Source organism: Lipophrys pholis, assembly GCF_963383615.2.
Source record: "Lipophrys pholis genome assembly, chromosome: 12".
Taxonomy (NCBI): Eukaryota; Metazoa; Chordata; class Actinopteri; order Blenniiformes; family Blenniidae; genus Lipophrys; species Lipophrys pholis.
The window spans coordinates 18,118,373-18,140,026 of NC_137641.1; the positions used below are offsets into that span (position 1 = coordinate 18,118,373).

At 41.0% G+C, this 21,654-nt stretch overlaps 1 protein-coding gene across 1 annotated transcript in view; it reads right to left on the minus strand.

Moving 5' to 3' along the window:
* The window catches only part of trabd2a (TraB domain containing 2A), a 71,991-nt gene that overhangs the window by 29,679 nt on the left and 20,658 nt on the right, over positions 1 to 21,654 (minus strand). The window contains exons 3-4 of the mRNA XM_080476793.1: positions 4,224 to 4,370; positions 3,653 to 3,827 (exon numbers count right to left, since the gene is read on the minus strand). Coding sequence (XP_080332919.1) covers positions 3,653 to 3,827; positions 4,224 to 4,370 — 322 coding nt within the window. The remainder of the gene's footprint in view (positions 1 to 3,652; positions 3,828 to 4,223; positions 4,371 to 21,654) is intronic.

Genomic DNA, 21,654 nt, shown 5'->3' on the forward strand with positions numbered 1-21,654 from the left:
ATTATTATATTGGAGGCATGTCAACACAGAAACACAGAATGCTAAATAGACCATAATCGAACCTTTAATGTGATCAGACGTCCTTTTGTACTGTTTTAGAGGGACATGAGATGGTCACTGATAACAGCAGGCTCACAGCTGATGGTCGGGGAGTGGAGTATGTTAGTATAATGGGCTCCATTGTGTGTGTGTGTGTGTGTGTGTGTGTGTGTGTGTGTGTGTGTGTGTGTGTGTGTGCGCGCGTGCGTGTGCATGTGAGCGAGAGAGAGAGAGAGACCCCTGACCCCCTCCAGGGATAATTAAGGACACATTTTACCGCGGTCGGTTTTGCGTATGGGTTCTGGCTGAGAAAAATGTGTGTGTGTGTGTGTTACCTAATGTGATCCATCTCATTCCCTGTACACGTTGACCTAACCTGCTCTCTGTATGTCAAAGACTAGTGCTTCTTGGCTGATTGGATGGATCACTTTCACTCAGGAGCTCACACACACACACACACACACACACACACACACACACACACACACACACACACACACACACACACACACACACACACACACACACACACACACACACACACACACACACACACACACACACACACACACACACACACACACACACACACACACACCTTTAGAGACCAAGCCCTTGTAAAGGCACCTCCGTAGGGACGCGCTGTGAAATGTACTCCTTGTTAGGGTTTAAGTGTGTGTGCGCGCGTGCACGTGTGCGCGTGCACATGCGTCTGTTTTTCCTCAGCTGTTTCCTGCCAGCTCAAAGACCAAAAGACTGTGAAGGTCTCCCTCTTTTCTATTACTGCTTTTTCTCCTTTGGAATGACCACTGAGTGAAGCCCCTTGATGTTTCTGACAAGGTCATTTTATAATAAAATTATGAAATCTGAGATAAATTATATGTTATTATAAATGATAAGTGCCAGAATATTCCATGCAGAATGGATCTTTTATTACTCACCCTGCAGTGAGTCAAACATTGGTGAAAAAGACTATTTTGAGAGTTGGTATGTCTGTCACTTCAGTAGTGAATCAGAGATTGGACAGGGGGCCTGCACCCTTTATTAGTACATCTTACAAACAAACAGAACAAATAGACGGCAATTTTGCAAGACATCAGTTGACAGTAACTAGAAATTGGTAATGTTCAAACTTAGATTTAGACATTGATTTTGGCTTGGTTTTTTTTGTGTGTATCTGCAGCATGATTTCATATGTGTACGCTTGAAGAATCCTTTGGAATATGCAGTCGAAGAGACAATTTTGTGTACTTTATCAGGTGGGACCGAAACGTTGATTTTCAAATGAAGTGAAACCAACAGGTCTGCAATAGGTACAAATTCATCATTCATCCATCCAAGAAGCTCAAAGGCAAATCACAGAATAAGCACATACACCGAGTTGGAGAAATCTTCTCTTGTTTTCCCTGTTTTAACTCAAGTCTCTTATCAGTCAAGACATACATTCTGAGCTCTCTCTCCAGTTAACAGAAGTATTCAAAGGATTACTTGAACATGTCTGGATGACTCAAACAGGCCACGAGTCTGTTTCTGGTCAGGGCTGCTTTCATAAACCATGTTTCCATAGGGCATCTTCAACAGGTCATTGATCTGTTGCCAAAACTGCGTGAAGATCATTGTTCATCCAGTTAAACCACTGAGGAGGGCTCATTATTCTGACCGGATTCAGTACAAATGTTAAGATCTCCAAAAATAGTGCAAAGTACATATACAGGCTGGCGTTTAAACAGAATTCCTCAGTAGGCTCATTTATTCTTAGATCTTCCTTTATTGCTTTAAGCACTGTTATTGGTTTTAGTAGATCATTTAGTTGTAAATTATGTTTTTCATTTTTGCCTTTTACTGCAAGTACATTCAGCAAAGACTTCTTTTTATGTTACTTTATCAATCATTATCATTGTGTTTTCAACTTTCAATTTCCTTCGATATTGTCTTATCTTTAGTTGTCCTTGTTCTTGTCTGTTATGAGATCTGTGAAGCCCCAAGGGCTGTACTAACCTGCACAAAGAGCATTACACGAGCAGCATTTGATTGATTGAGATAAATTAAGCAAACAGTGAAAGATGTTTCTTACAACGAGCAGCTGTAAAGGAAGTGTCCTGAGAAATATGTAAAATCCAAACAGACTCAAAATCAGATTTATCCCATCCAGTGAAAGAAAGGGGAAGTGTAAATGCAGGGACTTTTAGGTAGAGCTATTTCTTTATATTGGAAAGCTTTTGCATGGACTTCCAGAACAGAGAAAAACTATGTTAATGAGCAGTGATCAGTCGGGATTTCAGTCCGTCTGTTAAGTTGTCTTTGTTTTTTCACCCCGTGAGTCAGTTTGTTAAGCTGCTCAGACTAAGACGTCTTCCGTCTCCCCCAGAAGTGCTTCGCTAACAAAGACGGGAACTTAAGTCAATTTGTCATACGGATAAAAGTGATCTTACTGACTTCTTTGATGAGTTCACGTATAACCAGACCAGAAAAGCCTCAAAGCTGCTGATAAAGAGCCTGACATTTCATCTAAAGATACTGGAAACTAGTTCCAGGAAGTAGCAATGAGACTAAGAGTCAGTTTAGTTTTGACCGGTTAATAGCAGGTTGTGAAGCCACTGGCTTTTGTAAAGGAGTAAACACTGTGTTCGCAGCGATTAACCATCGGAGAGCCGGATTTACTAAAAATCAAAACAAGTATCGGACAATCAAAACAACAAATCAAACAGAAAAAAAGAGTAAAAGCTTTACAAAAAATGTTGACATGTTTTCTATGAATCCATTAGATGTATGTGATTATATGCCATATATTTTACATATTTAACATACATACCAAGTAGATCCTGAATGGCGGTTTAAGATTAAATGCTCACGCAAAGAGTTTGTGTGATTCGTGGCGGAGTGATCATATAAGACTAACACCACAAGTGAGATCTACGTGCAAACAGGAGTATTCAAATTGGAGTTTTGTCTGCATTTAAACCTGAATACATGAAAACTGTATTGTTTATGTGTTTGTTTGCTTGAGTCCTTCAGGGAGTGATTGGTTGGAGCACAAAGTCAACACCCGCTCAAGAGGAAATGTGATAGGATATAGCTAGTGGAAGGACATAAACATTTTCGTGTCACAGCAAGAAAAATTTAAAAATCTGCATTTGATAAAACTGAAATATGGAACACAATATGTCACAAAGTCGTCGCCGAAGGAAAAAAGAAGAGCAACTGAAGAGATTCAGAAAACTTGCCGAAGACCTGAGAAGGTGTTGAGCATAGAAAAAAAATCTTATAATCAAGTCCGCAAATAAAAGTTGTGGTGAGGAAATGAGTCTCGCCACACTAACAGCAGCATCTCTCCTAAAGACTGAATGCAGATCGTTTTATTGAAAACAGATGAGATCATAAACAACACAAATATTTTTAGATGCTGTAAATCCAGTTGTGTAAATTAATCTATATGCACAAACTCCTGCTAGTATTTTTGCACAATCTGGAACACCCCCCCCCAAAAAAAAATTTCCACATTAAATAAGGTGTTTCTGCTTTTTTTTGTGCTGTGCCTTTCTTGTTAGTAAATCAGCTTCTACATGCGTGTGTCTGTCATTGGGCGCCAAGAGTTAAAGACTGAACAGCTAACCTGCTCCGAAGGCGAAGAAGAAGCTCTTGTCAGGATGTTCCTCCAGCAGTGCTTTGACCCTCTTGCCCATTCTCTCATTTCTCTTGTAGATGAGCTCCTGTCTGAAGTAGCTGTCTATTTCCTGGGCGGTCACCTGCTCGCTGGGTGGCAGTGTCACATTATTGAAGTTGGGGACCTGTAATGAATGAGATGGTGAAGGAAAAGCATATTTCCCATTAAGTCATTTGCAAGACGTTGAATCAAGCAGTTAAAATGTAGAAGCTCTGAACATAAATCTGTCAATTCCATTATCATTTTAATTTTCCCTGATGCAATTGGCAGAGACATTAGCAGAAGAGGGTGACGGTGATGGGGACGAGGGGGTTAGGGGGTTAGGGGTGAGGGTAAGGGGTCAAGGGTCGTGTCAGAGTGACAAACATGGGGTCAAGGGGTCAAAATGACTCTTAGCTTATTAAGTAGAGAGAAACGTAGTTGCGTAGCTTCGAAGTTGAGATGAGATAACACAAAACCGTATCAAAGAAGACAAGATGTGATGGGACAGACAGGACGGGACCAGAAAAGAGTGTTTGACCTGCGAGGTGTCATGATTGAAGATGATGGAGTTGAGATCTCCACAGTTGTAGTGTCTGATGAGGTCTTCTGTGGTGTAAGGGACCTGCAGGCTTCCAGCCCTCAGAGACTCCTGCTGCAATAACGTCTGGTTCAGGGCAAAGATCACCTAATGAAGTTGACAACAACCATTTATTAATCCATTTGTTTTCACTCTGAGATTGATTGCAAAAATGAACTCAGGCATTTGATTCACATTCAAAGTAAAGGCAACATTATAACATGACAAACTCGTAATGGGCCAATCTAAAATGTGTATGACTGCTAGAAAGGATAACGGCTTAGATGCTTTTAATTTCAAATATCCGGTGAGTCGTGACAACTCTCAGTTATGGATTGTACCAAAACTTGTTTTATCATTTTAATTAGTTAAATTATTCCCGTCTGGTGGGACATCAGGTTAAATCTTGAATTTTATTATGGAGGACCTGGGCCTGAATAATGACTGCCGTAGGAAAGGCTTTCAGTATAAAAGCTAATCAAGTCTACAGTGCAAGTTGCAAACACTGGGTGTGGCAACCTGTGTAAAGGGGAGCAGATTATAAAGCTGTGAGGCTGTGGTAGAAACACCTGTCATCACATATTGGTCTGGCCCCACCACAACATTTTTATGTGAAAATGGAAAATGTCTGTTGCATTGCACAAACAACAATGGCGGCCTCCACAGTGGCGTGACTCCCAGTCCATGTCCTTCTGGAACCTGGGAGTTTTATAGTTGAGTCAGCTGCAGTGGCAATGCAACATTGTTGTCTGTCCACAGACATGTCCGTTTACCCACCAGTGTTATTTTTTAATATATTTTAAACCCCTCATTTAAGCCCCCCAACCCAAAACTGACACACACACACACACACACACACACACACACACACACCGTACAATAATTATGCACCAAACTGAACGACAATCAGCACAGCCACTGTACTGTCTTTGCAAATACTTAGTTTTTTTTGTAGTCTTGGTTTTTAAATGTAATAACTAACTGTTGTTTTAACGGAGTGACAATGAAGAATTCTTTTATGTTTTATTCTAGTATAGAAACTTATAATGAATATTGTCTTTCAATCAAAATAAAGAAATGCCTCATTTCCTCCTTTGTACCTCTGATGGACAAAGGTGATGTTTCTATGCCTCTGCATGTTACTTACTTTTGCTGGATGCTGTTTATTCCAGACCATTATGGTGCATAACCCTCCATCAGCATTGTACTCTGTAGAACTCTCTGTTTAATGTGACATAATTACCCATTTGTAGACGTTCACATTGATACACCTTCATCTCCTAACCCATGCTTGGACTCGTTCCATTATTCCTCTCCTCTTTCATGTCACACAGACAGTACAGTCGGATCTTTCTCGTCTTCAACGTCCTTCTGCATGTTCAAAGTTTGGCAAAAAGCTTTTTCTTACTTGGCTCCATCAAAGCGGAGCATCCCTCCATCCCACTCTGATGGATTTTAAAGTAATTATAAAGATTATAAAAAAAATAAAAAATCATGTGCATCATCATGCTCTTGGTTCTAGTTCTTGTTTTCATTCTACTTTTATATATATTGTGAATTAAAATGTCATTTGTCTTTACCTATTTGTATTCATAGTTGTAGTGGGACTCAATTAAGGAAAATAAAATTAAGGCTCTGTGATAGATCAATTTCTATTAATAATATTTGAATCATATATCAGCATGTCATGAAAACATTTAATACCGTCATGTTTTGTTTTTTTCTTGTCTTGTTGAAATGTGACATGAAGGATAAACTTGTTGGCTCAGGCACCCGTGCCATCAATTACTTCTGTGATACCGCCATGTCCTTATACACACTTCCATCCCAAAGTTTTAAAAACTGAAATTGTCTATCTATTGGCTGTAGCTCGTGTTTCATGCATCAGCCTTCTACTGATCTGAGCTGCTTTCCATAAAGGGTTATGCTGTATGATCTGTCTGGTGTATCTATGTTGTTGTGTTACTCTAGAATGGGCCAGAAATGACAAGGAATTGAATTATAAACTGTTTACTCCTTATTAAGGTAAACAAATGCTTACTGTCAAACAAAACAACTCCGAGCCTGTTCTCCACCTCTCGCTTCACTCCAGCTCCCTCAAACAAGCCTGTTGTAGAACTGACGATTATCAAATCAACATCTTGGCCCAACACAGGAAATGTAATCTAAGTTTAACATTTCATTTCAATTAATAACCAGATATAACACTAAAAATACTGATCATTTCGAGGAAAGCTTGAGTATGACTGGTATGCCAGGAACAAAGAGTATCATCAGTTGCATATTCATTGCACCTTTCTATGCCACAGCGTCATATATGTATGTCAAACCGAAATAAGTAAGTTGCAAGATGAGTTTGTGTTTTTAATTCACTGGATTACAGGAAAAGACATGGTTTGAGTTTTCTTGCCAAAACAGCCTCTCTGCTGAGATCAAGCTTTTGTGTGACCATGAAATCAGCCTGTGCTTGGTGAGGGAGCTCTGGTGAGCCTGTTGCCTGTGATCAGCACCGCGAGGACACACACATGCATACGTGCACACGCAAATACACGCACACACACACGCACGCCTCATAGTCCAGTCAACAACACAGAGACATGTACAGAAAGCAGCAGCATTCAACTCAGTGCAGAGTCTCCATCTGATCTCTCACCATTCAAACTCATGCACACCTTTCACCCCGGCAGCCATTGATCTTGATTCCCGTGAAAGAGGAAAGTTTGTGTGTGTTGCTTCTCAAAGGGAAACGTCGGCCCAAGTTAAGATGTGTTTTGTCAGCTGTGAAACTATGTCAATGTCTCTATAGCGTGTTTGCATGTTCAGACAGCTCAGCCTTCGTGTGTGTGTGTGTGTGTGTGTATATGTGTGTGCGCGCACACTGCTGTTTGCAGGCCTTGAATAAATTTCAGTATTGATATGCATCCCCGTACGCCAGCCAGGCCGACCCAAGCAGCGGCTTCTCTTTATTTTTTCACGTCCTGTTTTCTAAGGTGCTCTGATGACACTTTCTCCTCCCGGCCGTCCCATTGTGGCGCCTTGGTACAGCCACAGAGAGGAGGAGAGGAGGGCAGCATGGAGCAGATGCCTTCTTGTCAGGGGACAAAGGACCCCTCCATCACCCTCTCTTCTCCTCTCCTCTGCGCTCCCTCCAGCTTTCATCGGCCGCGCATCAAAGTGGCGCTCTGCATATGAAAAGGGCCCCGTCTTTATGCCACACAAATTAGCCTATCGCCGCCCCTCCCCGACTCATTTCACAAAAAACACCCTCACATCTGTGCCACGTCCGTGAAGGAAGGCCCTCATCTGCAGGGTCTCCCCTTTTTCTCAGCGCTCTCTTCTCCTCTTTCTCCGCTCGCCATGCCTTTCAGCCCCTTAAATTATGGCAGTGAAGGGAGGAGGAGGAGGGGGGATTGGGGGGGGGGGGGTGAGTAGGTGGGAGTATGGGGGAGGATCAGTCATATATAGGCAGATAAAAAAGAGGGAGTAAAAGAAAGCGAAAGCAGGGAGATGGATGGGAAGACAACACTGGGGAGAAAGGGAGGAAGGATGCAGAAAAGAGAAGCGGAGGGAAGGGCTGAAAGAAAGAAAACCTCAACAAACGAATGCTTTCTTTCCACTGTGATCCTCCTCTTCTGTTAGTGCACCGTGGGTCAGTGGGTGCATTTTCCCATTCGGCTCCTTTCATCAGGTCCCCCCTGCTTCTTCTTCTCCTCCACTGTGCTGTCCCCTAACCCACTGCCCCCCTCACACCCTCCTGCACACACACACACACACACACACACACACACACACACACACACACACACACACACACACACACACACACACACACACACACACACACACACACACACACACACACACACACACACACACACACACACACACACACACACACACCCCTTGCTGATATCAAAGCAAGCCGAGCCAATGAAAGTCAATAATTGCCCTTTGTCATGGAAATGTCCCCTCTTGTTGAGATGGAGTGGGGTGGGTGTGCGCATCTAGAGCAAACATCATCACAGTCAGATTCCCACATGTGGAGATTTGGAGTGTGTGGCAGCTCGTTTGAAGGAGAAAAAAAAAAAATCCTCTCACTCTGGAGTGCACATGCTTAGGTTAGTGTTTGCAGAGTGAAGTATCTGCACGTCTGTACAAGGATCCTGCACTAATTACCTGCATGCTATGATACATACTATGTTGCATCAAATATCAAGTCGAGGTTATCTTTTTGCCATAACACCTACACATACTGGTTTAATCTTGCCGTTCTGGTTTAGTCAGCCACAGATTTTCTACAAGTGTGTCGCAATCTCTTGTCAGGCAAGATCACGATCCCGAGTCGTCCATTGATGCATCTCAGAAGGTATTCAAGTATAGTTAGGAGTAGCGCCGCACAATAGACTGCAAATTCATCATTACTCGTCTCCACGCACTGTGCATTCCTGTTCAGCAAATTCAAAACGAGGAATACAATTTGACAGAAATATGTGATTAATGGCAATGGATTCACAAAAGGTGTGAGGTATTAAAAATACCTGGACAGATTGATAGTTCCAATTATTTCATACCTGGGAGATACACGGCATAAGTGAAAAGTATAAAAGTCATGAAAAAAAAGAAAGAAAAAAAAAGAAAAGAAAGTCAACAAACTGCTCCTCATCTGAAATACTGCTGGTGGGAGCTGCAGTTTGATACGTGGAGGGGAAAAAAAAGAAAAAAACTAAACATGGCCCAGTCACAGCTGGTACCTACCAGAGAGTTTCTCTCTAAGGAGGAAAATGAAACCCTGAAAAACAAAGACAATCCAAAGCGGTATAGTCGGGAATTGGGTCACCAATTAAGTGTAATATGAAAAGTTCAAATGAAAGGTGCTTTGAACACAAAGTTTAGAAATATGCAAATAAGAATATAAGGAAAAAGATGATATCCTTGAAATGCAACACATTTGTATGTTTATTGAAGTAATATGGAAAAGTAAATATATATGAAAGGAGCAAAGCACTGTACTTTAATTGAAGCAAATATCAACAAAGTCGCAGTCAACTCTCCCGGTGAAGAGCTTGTGTTCCAATGAGAAGTTACTTGAGTAAATCAACATGGACTTTAGTGTGCAGTATGAAAAAAATTAAAAGAAAGATGTTTTTCACTTTACCGAGTGACTCAATATAAATCCATCTTCAACATTTATGATTGGTGCTAACAATTTTCTTTTGTCATTCCACCTTTTGTCTTTTCTGCTTACTCTATTTTTTAACAAAGGCTTTTTTTTTCACACTTCTAGAGCTCACTACAATCACTCAACTTCTCAATAATCATAACAAGTAGAGATAAGCTAATGTGAGGTAATCTCAGCAACCACGTCAGCAACACATTGAGCCTGCTTATGAATGTATACAGTGTGTAAACTGTTGGCGATGTCCTGTCACAATATGATCCGACTGTAATGTGAACAGTATGCAAACACCAAGATATGCTTCTTGTTTGGTAAAGCCTGTAGATACTTGAAGTTATACTGATTGTATGTACGTGTAGGCTGAAAACTGTTTTATTTACCCGATTCCATTTTAATGGCATATTAAAGAGGAGCGTGTGTGTGTGTGTGTGTGTGTGTGTGTGTGTGTGTGTGTGTGTGTGTGTGTGTGTGTGTGTTCTTGATTTCCCACCAAACATGTGCCTCTGCAAGCAGACAGGACATTCATTTATAGGAAGTGTTTGAAACATAGTCCGTTCTCACTGCACACACACACACACACACACACACACACACACACACACACACACACACACACACACACACACACACACACACACACACACACACACACACACACACACACACACACACACACACACACACACACACACAGATATCGACAGACACGAACACACAAATACTGCGATTGCAGATAGTTCAATGAGTCTTGGCTATCTCCCAAGAACAAATGAAGACTTCCAAATGCTTCTCTGTTTCCTCCCTGACTCAAGATGTTATCATAGTAACACAACTCTTTGTCCTTTTTTTTGCCCCACACACACACACACACACACACACACACACACACACACACACACACACACACACACACACACACACACACACACACACACACACACACACACACACACACACACACACACACACACACACACACACACACACACACACACACACACACACACACACACGGGTGGCGGGGTGAAACAAGGAATAAGAGGACAGAATATAATTCCGACTAGAAATCAGTCAGAAAGAAACGGATCCAACAAGAGTAAGAAAGGAAGAGCGAGAGAGGAGGGAAGAAAGGCAGAGATGGAGAAAAACACTGATGTTATCTGTGAAACCTCAGAGGAGGACGCCACAGACGGAGACGTGGGCAGACAGAAATAGGCAGAGAGGGATTCTGGGTTACTTATGAGTGATGTTATCGGTGAAATGTTAGTCGGAGCAGTCAGCCCTAAAACAAGACCCATCAGGATCCCGGCGGCTCTGCCAGGATTTTACAGAACCAAGTCTGAGACCGTGAAGTGAAGAGACCTTCACACACCAACACCTGCTCATCTGACCACAGTGTTGTTGTCCTTCACCAGGAGAAGCTTTAATAGACACAGATACTGAGGTTTGAGCTGGGATACGTATTCTTTGTAACCTTTTAAACAACCAGAAATGAGCAGTGCATGCAAATAAATACAAATCTATGTTTTATTATTCAACAATAAATCGTCTTTTCTCTTTCTTCATTCCCTGGCTCATTTACTTGTAGCTTTTCCTCCCTCCCCGCTTTTCTTCTTTATCCCCTTTTCAGATATTTTCCTTCATTCCATATTTATCTTTTTCAGATTTTGTTCAACTTTTCTCCTGCTTCCTTCTTTTCATTCTCTTCTTCCTTTTTCTCGTTGTGCCGTAACTGTTCCGCACTACTTTCTCCTTTTCTTGTTCTTTCATTTTTTTTTTGTTCTTCTTGTTTGTCCCCATTTTGTCTTTGTCTTTCTAGCTATTAATGTTATTTATTCTCAGTTCCTCCAATTTTATCCTTCTCCCTCATCCTCCCACTCGTCTGACTTTATTGTCTTTTGCCCTTTTCATTTTTCTATTCTCTTCTATTTAGGGCACGTTCAATCAAGCACTGTTGAATCTGGACCAGAGTTCAGAAGTGGAAATTAAAAGTTGAAAAATATCTTGTGGGAAGACGTGGAGCAGTGAGGAAGAAGTAGTGATGAAGGCGCTCATTGATATGTATATGGTCTGAACACTTTACATCGCTGTTTGTGGTTACCTATTAGCCAGTAGCCAGCCAAAGGGGCGGGACTTCCTCTTTTGGTCCAGGCAATAGCGCCTAAAAATGAGCAGTTGTTGTAATTGTGTGATGTTGTGAAAGCAGTTTGTGCGCTCTCAAAAAAAGCCAACCTGACCTAACAAAATGAAGGTGTGAAACCCCTCAAATCAGAGTCCCCAGACTATCCTGGTGTGAAAGCACCCATCTTTTTCTGCCCGTCTCATCCTCCTCTTCCTCTATTTTCTTCTTCAACTGTTGATAGAATTAGACCAAGTTCAAGAACCAGTAAATATGGCTTCATATAAAATAGCTCGTATCCGCCAAAATATGAATGATATTAAATTGGCTTTCTAAAATCAAAAGAAATACAAAAATATATTTACTAAGGGTCTGATTTACTAAGATCCACATAAAATAAATTGAATACGCCGATAAGTGCATTGTGCTTTCAGTATCTGTGCAAAGTGAAATCGCATTCAAACAAGCGCATTCAAATAAGGGTTTTGCGTGCACTACATGCTGGGTAAATGCAAACAATCCATTGGGTAATTCATGTGCTTCGGATTTAAAAAAAAGAAAAAAGTAAGCTATTCAATAGGGTATTATAATGAAATTCACAAATAAAAATCATTGGAATCTTTTTTTAAATCAGTATAAATGGGAACTGACTATGGGCGAAGTAAGGGGAACCCCTCCACAGTGGAGAGCAGGAACCACTACACCACCATGCAGATCCAGACAAGATCAGTGTTTTCATGTTTCCAAGCCGTATGGTGGAATATATCAAAAATCTATCTGTTGTAGATTTCAAGCCATTTATAAAGAAATATCCTTATATTCAGCAGCCACTTGATATTTGATGTGCAAGCATGGATTCTGTGTTGTTTGGTAATCACACGCACGCACGCACGCACGCACGCACGCACGCACGCACGCACGCACACACGCACACACGCACACACGCACACACGCACACACGCACACACGCACACACACACACACACACACACACACACACACACACACACACACACACACACACACCAGCTTTCACTTTCTGCCTGAAAACCTACCATTTCAACACAGATACACACACTTGTCAGTTTGAGTTATCAGTGTTGTTTCTACACTTCATCCCTTTACCTCTTTCTCCTCCCTATCCCATCCTCCGCTCCCTCTCTTCCATCTCTCCCCTGAGCACATTTTCTCTCTCTTCTTCCCCACTTGCCTATGAGTCCACTCTCACTCGCACATTCATCCTCACATCATTTCATTCCTCCTTTCCTCTCCCCCTTTGATCCTGTGCCTCCCTCTCGCTCCTTCCATCCATCTCTCCCTCCTTTCTCCCCTCTCCCCTTTGATCCTATACATCCCCTCTATCAGCCAGGTCTTTTAAGATTTGACCTCTGCATTCCTGAGGTCACTAATGACCTCCTTGCTGTGTGTGTGCATTTGTGTGTGTGTTAGTGTGTGTGTGTGTGTGTGTGTGTGTATACACCTGTACAAGATTAGGTCTTTTCTTTTGTGTGTTTATATGTACATGTATGCATCCGCCCATTCATAGGAGAGCATGTGTGTGTGTTTAAATCATCCTGGATTACTGCAAAGCTCATGGCAGACCTTTGAAGATAGGTTTATTAATTTTCCAATACGATACAAAAGAAAGGAAATATGGGGGCCAAGATTTCCTACACTGGAGAGAAAGAAGAGAAAGTAAAAAAAAAAGAAAGAAAAAAAAAGGGGGGGGAAACAGAAGCCAAGTCACACCGAGAAAAACTTCCCAGGCTCAGAGCTCTGAAAGCAATCATGACCAAAAAATAGTTTGAAAGGAAAATTCATCCTCTGATGAATTCACATGTCCTACTCCTTTTGATGGTGGACAGCTCAATCAACGGATGTTAACATAAACAGCTCACTGAAAGTCTGTGGGCACAGACAAAGCGTCTTTTCTTTCAAACCTGTTTTCTCTTGGGAAAAAGTATTCAACCATTGTTTATTTTATATGGACCAATTACTGTTCAGCCTTGCCGGGTTACAATGTGATGACTAGTAGATTTCAGGTCCGATCCCCAGTGTAGCCTCGCGATTCTCTGGTTTATTTCCTCAAGTAAGAACAGCACCTGACCTGCTCAGCTGTCCTTGACTAGCTCGAGACCCCAAGAGTTTGGGCTTGCCTTATATTCGAACTGATGTAATTCTATGAGTATGGGGTATTGTCATTCATTTTCCCTTTAATATTTTTCTCATGAATAAATAATTTGCTGAATTCTGGAAACAGTGCCTTCAGCATGCCTCAGATCTTACTGTGACATACTCCAGTTGTTTGCTGTAGTTAATCAAGAGTCCCAACATAATCAATTCTACATGAAAAAAAAAAAGAAGAAGAGGAAAATCAAACACACTCAGGAGATGAGAATGTTGAAGTACTGGAGGCAAAGTCATATAAGGTGAGTTATTAATTCAATTCATAAGCCAATGCTAAATACAACTAAAGCTCAGTTAGAATGTTCATGTAGTTTATGTCAAACTATATTTCATATTGATCTGTTTATTGCGAGTGAGTAGTTTAAGGTAACTATCGTAACGTTGGCCTTTTTATCTCCGTTGCAGAAATTTTGAGAAACATAGAGTCACGCATCCAACCAACCCAGCTGTAGACACTTAATACAGATGCACACTGAAGATTAGCAATGTGTATCGACTGGAATCTGTGTCTTATCACGCAAACAGAGAAAGAAGAGTAAATTAGATCAAGATCTGCTGCATTCATGCAGGCAAATAACTTACAGTGTAGGAATGGCTGACCTCATCACCTGAGTCCTGCTGCTTCCTTCTTTTACAGAGCACCACAAGAAGCCATTGTCTTCAGAATGGTGGAAAATCTATTTATCAAGGTCATGTAAAAACGCGCTGGTTTATGTCGACCTTCGGTAGGTGGATTACGGTTGTGTAACGCTGTTAACTTTAGTCTTCTCGTCTGTATTTTAGAGTGAAACTCAAGACCCACATGGTGGAACGCAGCACACGGTTGACCATGTAGTTTATTGTTCGTCACTTCTTTCCTGCATTTTCAGGCCATTCTCTTCCTCCTGGAGCAGTCTCTCTCTTTTATGTCCCAGCATGCCACCCTGAGAGAGGTAATTAGTCCCTGATGGGACTCAGGTGTGTTACATTATATCTCTCCCTGGCGTCGCCCCTGAGCCGCCTCCTCCAGCTCTCCCCACAGACACCCTCCTACCACCGAGAGAATTGTAGGTGTGGGACATACCGAGTGCCCAACGGTTTCGGGCCCCAGAGCGCATGCGCAGAAAACGGCGTGAAGTCATGCTGAGTACGCTGTTCACAGAAGTAAATATAGCTGGCACACCGGTCAGCACCAGGGTTGCCGGATGTAACTCGCTGTTTCCAGCCCAAACAACGTAAAACCCACCCACCTCAATAAAAACCAGCCCAAATCTCTGCCGGTGTAGAAATCATGTTAAAACCGTAAAACTATTATCTGAGTAATAAAGAACACGCCATAAGCACACAAATGCACGGAATAAACAAAACGTAAGAGAATTTTCACAGGTCAGCACGTGTAGATCCATTTTCAAGTGGTTAAGAATTAAGAGCCGACAAAATCTGGACTAAAGGACGAGGAAAAGAAGGAGGAGGAGGAAAAAAGAGAGCACAACTTTTAACAGTTTTTAACCTTCTGGCGGAGCCGCTTCCTGCAGCGCTTATCCGTGACGTCAGTCACATTTAGAAAATATCTGAATTGGTACCACATATGAACGAGGCCTGGGTCTCATGTAAAAAAAATCGAATTGCAATGTTTACACGGCCACAAAACAGGTCGGATACGGATCCAATAAAAGTCAGATAGTCTGAAAACTTGTGTTTAGTTAAGTTTTGATCGAAGGAAATCTTTTGGAGTAAAGTATTTTCCTTGACCTTTAGTTGCACATAATTTAGTTCTTTGGCTGGTGTTTTGCAACTTACATCAAGAAGCAACTTGTATACTAAAATATACCAATAGATACCACCTGGGACCAATAGATGGCACTGTATGACAACAGAATACGGCTACAGTACCACAGAAAAACCTCCATTACTGTTATATTTGGCTGACAGCACAAGCACAGACTCACATGGCAGAAATTTTATTAAAAACTATAAAATATGCAACAGAGTTCAGAGTGTTTAAGAAATCAGTCGTACTGAAGGTGCAGTAACATCTGAGAAAAAGAAATGTGTTTTATACAAGACATTTTTCAAAGGGATAAATTATAGTCTAGAAAATGGAGCCATCAGATGAACTGTTTTTTCAAGCCACCGTCTCAATTTCATTCTGGGGTAAAATGGAGAATTTTTGTAGTATTCTGGATCCATCTTTATATAGGGTTAGGGTTAGTAATAAGTTTACAATGATATAAAGCGCGATCAAAAACAGCACAAGTTGGATTGGATGCGTTGAATGCACCTTTAGTTGTCTTTAAATGGGGCAACATTTTACATTACTCTCCTGCTACAATGAAACTGAGCATTTGTTTTAATGCATGACACACGGACTTGTGTGAAACTATTGGCTGACACACAAAAAACGTTTATATGAAATTGTGAATACAGTTCTCCTTCTCTCTCTCTCACTCGCTGGCTCTCTCTCGCCCTGTAAAAACAATCTTGCAGGGTGCATTTACCTTGGTGCCCGGACGCAGCCAAATATTTAGGCTGTCACAGAGAATCAGTTTCAAACCGAATGGCTGGAGGTTCATGTGCATGTGTGTATGTGTGTTGGGAAATGTGGTGATTGTAATGTCAACTTCTCGAACCCCCGCCCCGCTCGATCTGGCTGTCCTGCTGCACTACAACACCCGAAGCAAGATGAACAAGATGTACACAAGTATCAACAAGCACATGACAAAAAAATTAAAAAGTGCATGTTCATCAGGAATCGTTGATTGTCAAAGTGTCTCAATATATATATATATATATATATAAAAAAGTGAAACTACCAAATAAAGGTTAGTTTCACACATTCAGTCAAGCGAACACTGATCAAGATTACTTCTTAAGGCGCGTGTTAACATTCATTGATCACATTCGGGATCAGCTGAGTAACTCTAAACTCACATGCCTCAGGTCAATTGGATGTTTCTCGAATCCTGCAATTTCTGTGTTCTAACAATAAAAGACATTCGTAACGTGTCATTCAGTAGAGAATCAACAGCTTTCACTGCAAACTTTCTAAGACTTTTACAAAAAAAGTTGAAAAGAATACATAGAGCTAGAAAACAATTGACATAGCACAAGATTTCGCCAATCGATGCAAAATGATGGTTCCTCACTTGTTACCAGTTAGCTGTTGTGTAAAATTATAGAATTTTTTTTAATCTATTTTGCAAAAATGTTCACGTCAACAAGCAGTCGATGCTGAGCTAATGTCAGCCGGCACTTACCCGGCTCTCGTCACAGTTACGTAGCCACTTTTTGTTTGCTTTAAGTACAAATGATTTCTTTCATTTTGGCCCAATTGGGCCCAGCTCAGGCCTAAAACAACAGAAAAGATTACTTGGTATTATTTGTGCAGATTATAAAAACGTTTGATCAGAATTTCCTTTCTGTACTTCTTTTCTTTCAGTCAAACTAAGACTATTTAGGGAACCTTTTCATCACATGTGGTGGCACGCAGCGTCCCTCGGTCAAACGAGCAAACAGCAGTGAGGAGTTTGTGCGGCTCGGTGACCGCGGACACCCGCTGTTCATGCACTTTCTCCACTTCTGCTTTTCCATCTCTCACTCCTCTTTCCTCGTCTTCACACGCACATACGTGTTCATAAGAAACAAGCCCATATAAAAGCCGCCTGGCCGTTTTGTCCATCAGTCGGCCAAGAAACAACACAGGGATCTGGAGGACACAGCGAGCCACAAGGAAAACAGCCATCAATCTTGACGACTGTCCGTTGACTGGAGGCACACTGTTAATTCAGGACAGCACGAGTCAAAAACAACACTGCCAAGCTGTTTCATGCCGGGACTTTAACCAATACAGCTGCGAGCACTTACTGCGGACCCACAATGACCATCTGAGAATTCACATTGTGTGTGTGCGAGTCCACGTGTTATCACGCAAACAGAAAGAGTGGAGCCTATTAGATCAAGACGTCCTGCATTCATGCAGGGAAATAATTTGCAATGTACAAACCACTGACTGAATTATTGCTACCAGAAAACTGGCCCTCGCTGCCACTGTAGGAGTTAATCTTTAAAACATTTTTCTTCACTACAGTTAATAAATACTGACGCTATCATCATCACTATTGTGTTATCCTAATTCTCAAGTGGAGTGGCACACCAATTTCTATTATTTTATTGTTTTGTTTTTTACACACTTAAATATATTAGCGATGCTCAGCCCATCTCACACAAAAACAGCTGTGGTCAGCTTCTTAGCATTCACACAGTATATAAATACAACTTGTAGTGTCGAGTCATAGGCTTTGACCTCTCCACCTCCTGAAGACTCTAAAGGTCACTAATGGACTCTGTACAATAAACTCATTATTGAGGAAATTGTTTGGACAAAGAGGCAGTGTCCAAAATCGAGACCAATACTAAAGGGAAAGCACTTCGGTCATTTAAAGTTTCCGAGAATTACAGCTACTATGAGACAACAAATTACATAAAAAAAAAAAATATTGTTAAATTGTCAGTCTGTTGAACGGAAGACTATAGGGTCATGCAAACGCTAGGTTGGTTGGAAACATCATCCAGGTTGTATTTTCATCTGGAGTTCTAAAAAGTGAGTGTAATTGTGCATTCACATTTTATGCCTGGTAAGTTTAAGAAAGCCTAGAAACAAACTGGGAATAACTCCCTGTGAGTTAATAACGCAAGCCAATGGAGCTTCAATTCAATTTTTTTTTAAACAGAAGCAATACATGTACTTTTAAGTGTTGAAGAAAATTGCTTTTTTTTGTGAGTCAAACCATTTAGTGCATTCACTAAATTGTAATCTATGGCATAATCCACATACACTTGATAAATTGCTTTGTTTCAGATTTGAATTCTCTTTCGTTTCAAAGTCTCGTATAGATCCTGCAAGAAACACTCTTCATATCGAAAGACATCCGATTGGCCGGTGAACTGGATGATGGGTAAAGTCTGGTGCAGACGACATGTTCTCAACATTGGACATCAAAAACAGCAAACAGCAGTGCCAGAAATAAATCTGCTCCTTTTGACTTGACAGAAGTCAGATATGCGGCAGGGATCAAAAACCCACACAGCTATTTACGAGTATCTGCAATTCCCCTAAACCACTAGCCCAGACTCTGAACCAGAGCTCGGCTGGTGAAGCAATGTCAAGACGCACACACCAGCGCACGCCCACGCTTCTTCATATTATTATGCACATAAACACATGCATTCAACTTGAATCGATTCCCTTCTTCTAAACAAGACGCAAGAGCCCAGCATGCTCCACCTCGACCTTTAACTCTTACCCACCCACCCACCCCCCACACACACACACACACCCACACACACACACACAGGGTCTATGTAATGGAAAACCGTATTCAGCATCCAAACCATCTGAGAAATATATCTGTTTATAGTGCCGACGGACTGATCAGAGTTGGAGAAAAAAAGAACTGAAAGAGATAAACAGAGGCCCAAAACAATTTTAAGAGATAAACATTGAGAGGAAAGAGACTACAACGCCTGTGAGTGGAGGAAAATAAGAGACTGTGATAAAGGTGGACAGATGGAAAAATCTGAAAAACAGCAACGGTTGTTGTTGTTGTTGCAGACGTCTGCCGCGGCCCGCAGCCGCACGACCACAGACTTTATAAACAGGCAACAAAATATGAAGAGCATCTAAACATACAAAGTATGGCGGTGTCCCTTTAGATTTACTGCGGATGGTACACACACAAACATTTTAGTTTGCGACCAAAATAACTACTGTCAAAGCTGCGGAAAACGATATGAAGAAAATAGACTGTGAATCATTTTAGATCAGCGGCAGACGCGCTGTGGAAAGACTAAGTGAGGAATATTCACTGAGAAACGGAGGGAAACGAAGGCAGGGGATTTGGTGATTTAGCTGTAAAAACTAAAGAAATGCACATCAAAACTTTCAATATTAGAAAATTGGTTGTTTTTGCCAGGTTACGGCCAAATATGCACAGAAATCAGATGTAAAGCAAACGTAAGAAATGACAAGTAGGAAATGATGGACGTATCTGCTATTTCAGTAACTTGAGAAATAACTTCATCTATTTGTTTTCTGTGTTATCTGTATTTCTTAATGGATCAAGTATGATTTAGAAATAGATTTTACAGAGCTTTATAAGGAAAATAGAAATACTGCCTAGTTCAAGTCTCAACGTGTCAGCAAAGTCATGCTCAATATTTCTTTATCCAAACTCAGAAAATCTATGAAGTAAAAATGATTTCAGAAGATAGCAACAAGCCTTATTTTTGGCCACCAAACCATCTTTGACTGAGATAAAAAAAAACAAAAAAAAACATTCAAGGCATTGTGTGATGTTGGATTAATACATTTCAGGGGAATTCAGTGACTTTGACTCTTGACCTCGGTAAATCTCAAAAAAACAAAACACTTTCAATTTGCTTGCATTTTGTGGGTTATCAATTGTTACACGATGACGGTTCACAAGAGAATAATCTGCTAGAAACGGTCTTTTCCAGTTTGGCTTGCTTGAATTGGCCATGGAGTGATTGGACGGAGGGCTGAATCAAAACCCACAGGCACAAAATATAATGAATTAAAACTCCAAACTGGGATACAAACACAACACAAAGATACCTTATAAAATCTGCAAACAAAAGTCATATGGAGCGAGCTGAGGAAAAGCGTCTGTTTTGACAGCCTTTGAAAAATCTTCTCCTCTTTCATCAGAGATGCTGCTGTTGTTGAGCTCAGACTCAATCATAACCATGGCAAACCTTTTTCAGACTAAGTAATACACATTGTGCTTTGCACATAAATGCATTAGCGTCCACTCCTCCCAGTGTTTTTGCACGATCTTGAATACGTCTGATATTCCATATTCGTTGAAGCAGATGTGCTAAATTGATAGCGTGTGTTATTTAGTGTGACACGACACTCTGTGCTTTCTGTTAGTATCAGATCAGTTTCACGTGTGCACACAATATCAACTTTGTGCGGACATATGTGCCACATTCAAAGAAATTCCTTCAACACTTTTGTGTTATGTTGTATGCCATTTTTATTAAGAAAATGTATTGTTTTAGATGAATGTGTTAAAAAATTGTGCTTGGTTGTGGAATTTAAACCCTGACTGGTGACCTTCCACATAGTTCATCGTTGGATAATTGGATTGGGAAGTAAAAAACAACAACCTGATAACAAAAACAAAACAAAATCTGTTCAGTCTCTCATAGGTTCTGAACAAAAGATAATTCTGTTTGGATTGATGTTCAAAACTTACATTGCATAGAAAAACCCCGCTCTTTACAATCCAGACAAACAAAGCCAGTCCAGTGAGGTGAAATGAGATGAGAGGCCAAACCGTGTCAGTGATATTAAGCTTTTGTAGCTTTCATGACCTCAAGTACCACAGACAGACAATCTGAAAACTTGTGACAGTGTTTAGGTTAAAACGACCCAGAATAGTTTCGTCCTCAGACGGGAACTGACTCTGGGTGGTGACACCTGATACACGTGTTTATTGTATGCGTTGGTCCAATGTGTATGGTCGCTTGCACGAACGCTCAAAACCACATGAGGATACAATACTTCCCGTACACGTCTCTTTGGCCTTTGTTTGGCGTGTTTGTGTCTCCTGTTTTGAGTGCTTTCTGGACATGTCAGATTAAAGTGTTAAAGTGGCATTTTAGTCATTTGAATGCATTAAAGGATCACAATTTCGTTCAGGCAACCCACTCGTATATATTTGCTTATATACAGCTCGCCAAACTAGATAAATGTAAAAAAAACAAAAAAAACATGATCAAAGAATTCCAGGTGTCTATGTGAGGAGTGACGAGCTTATTACCTGCTTTTTTGTGTGTTTAAGTGAGGAGTCATTTAAACACACAAGCATTACCCAGGAGATGGTCAAACATACAAACAGAAATCC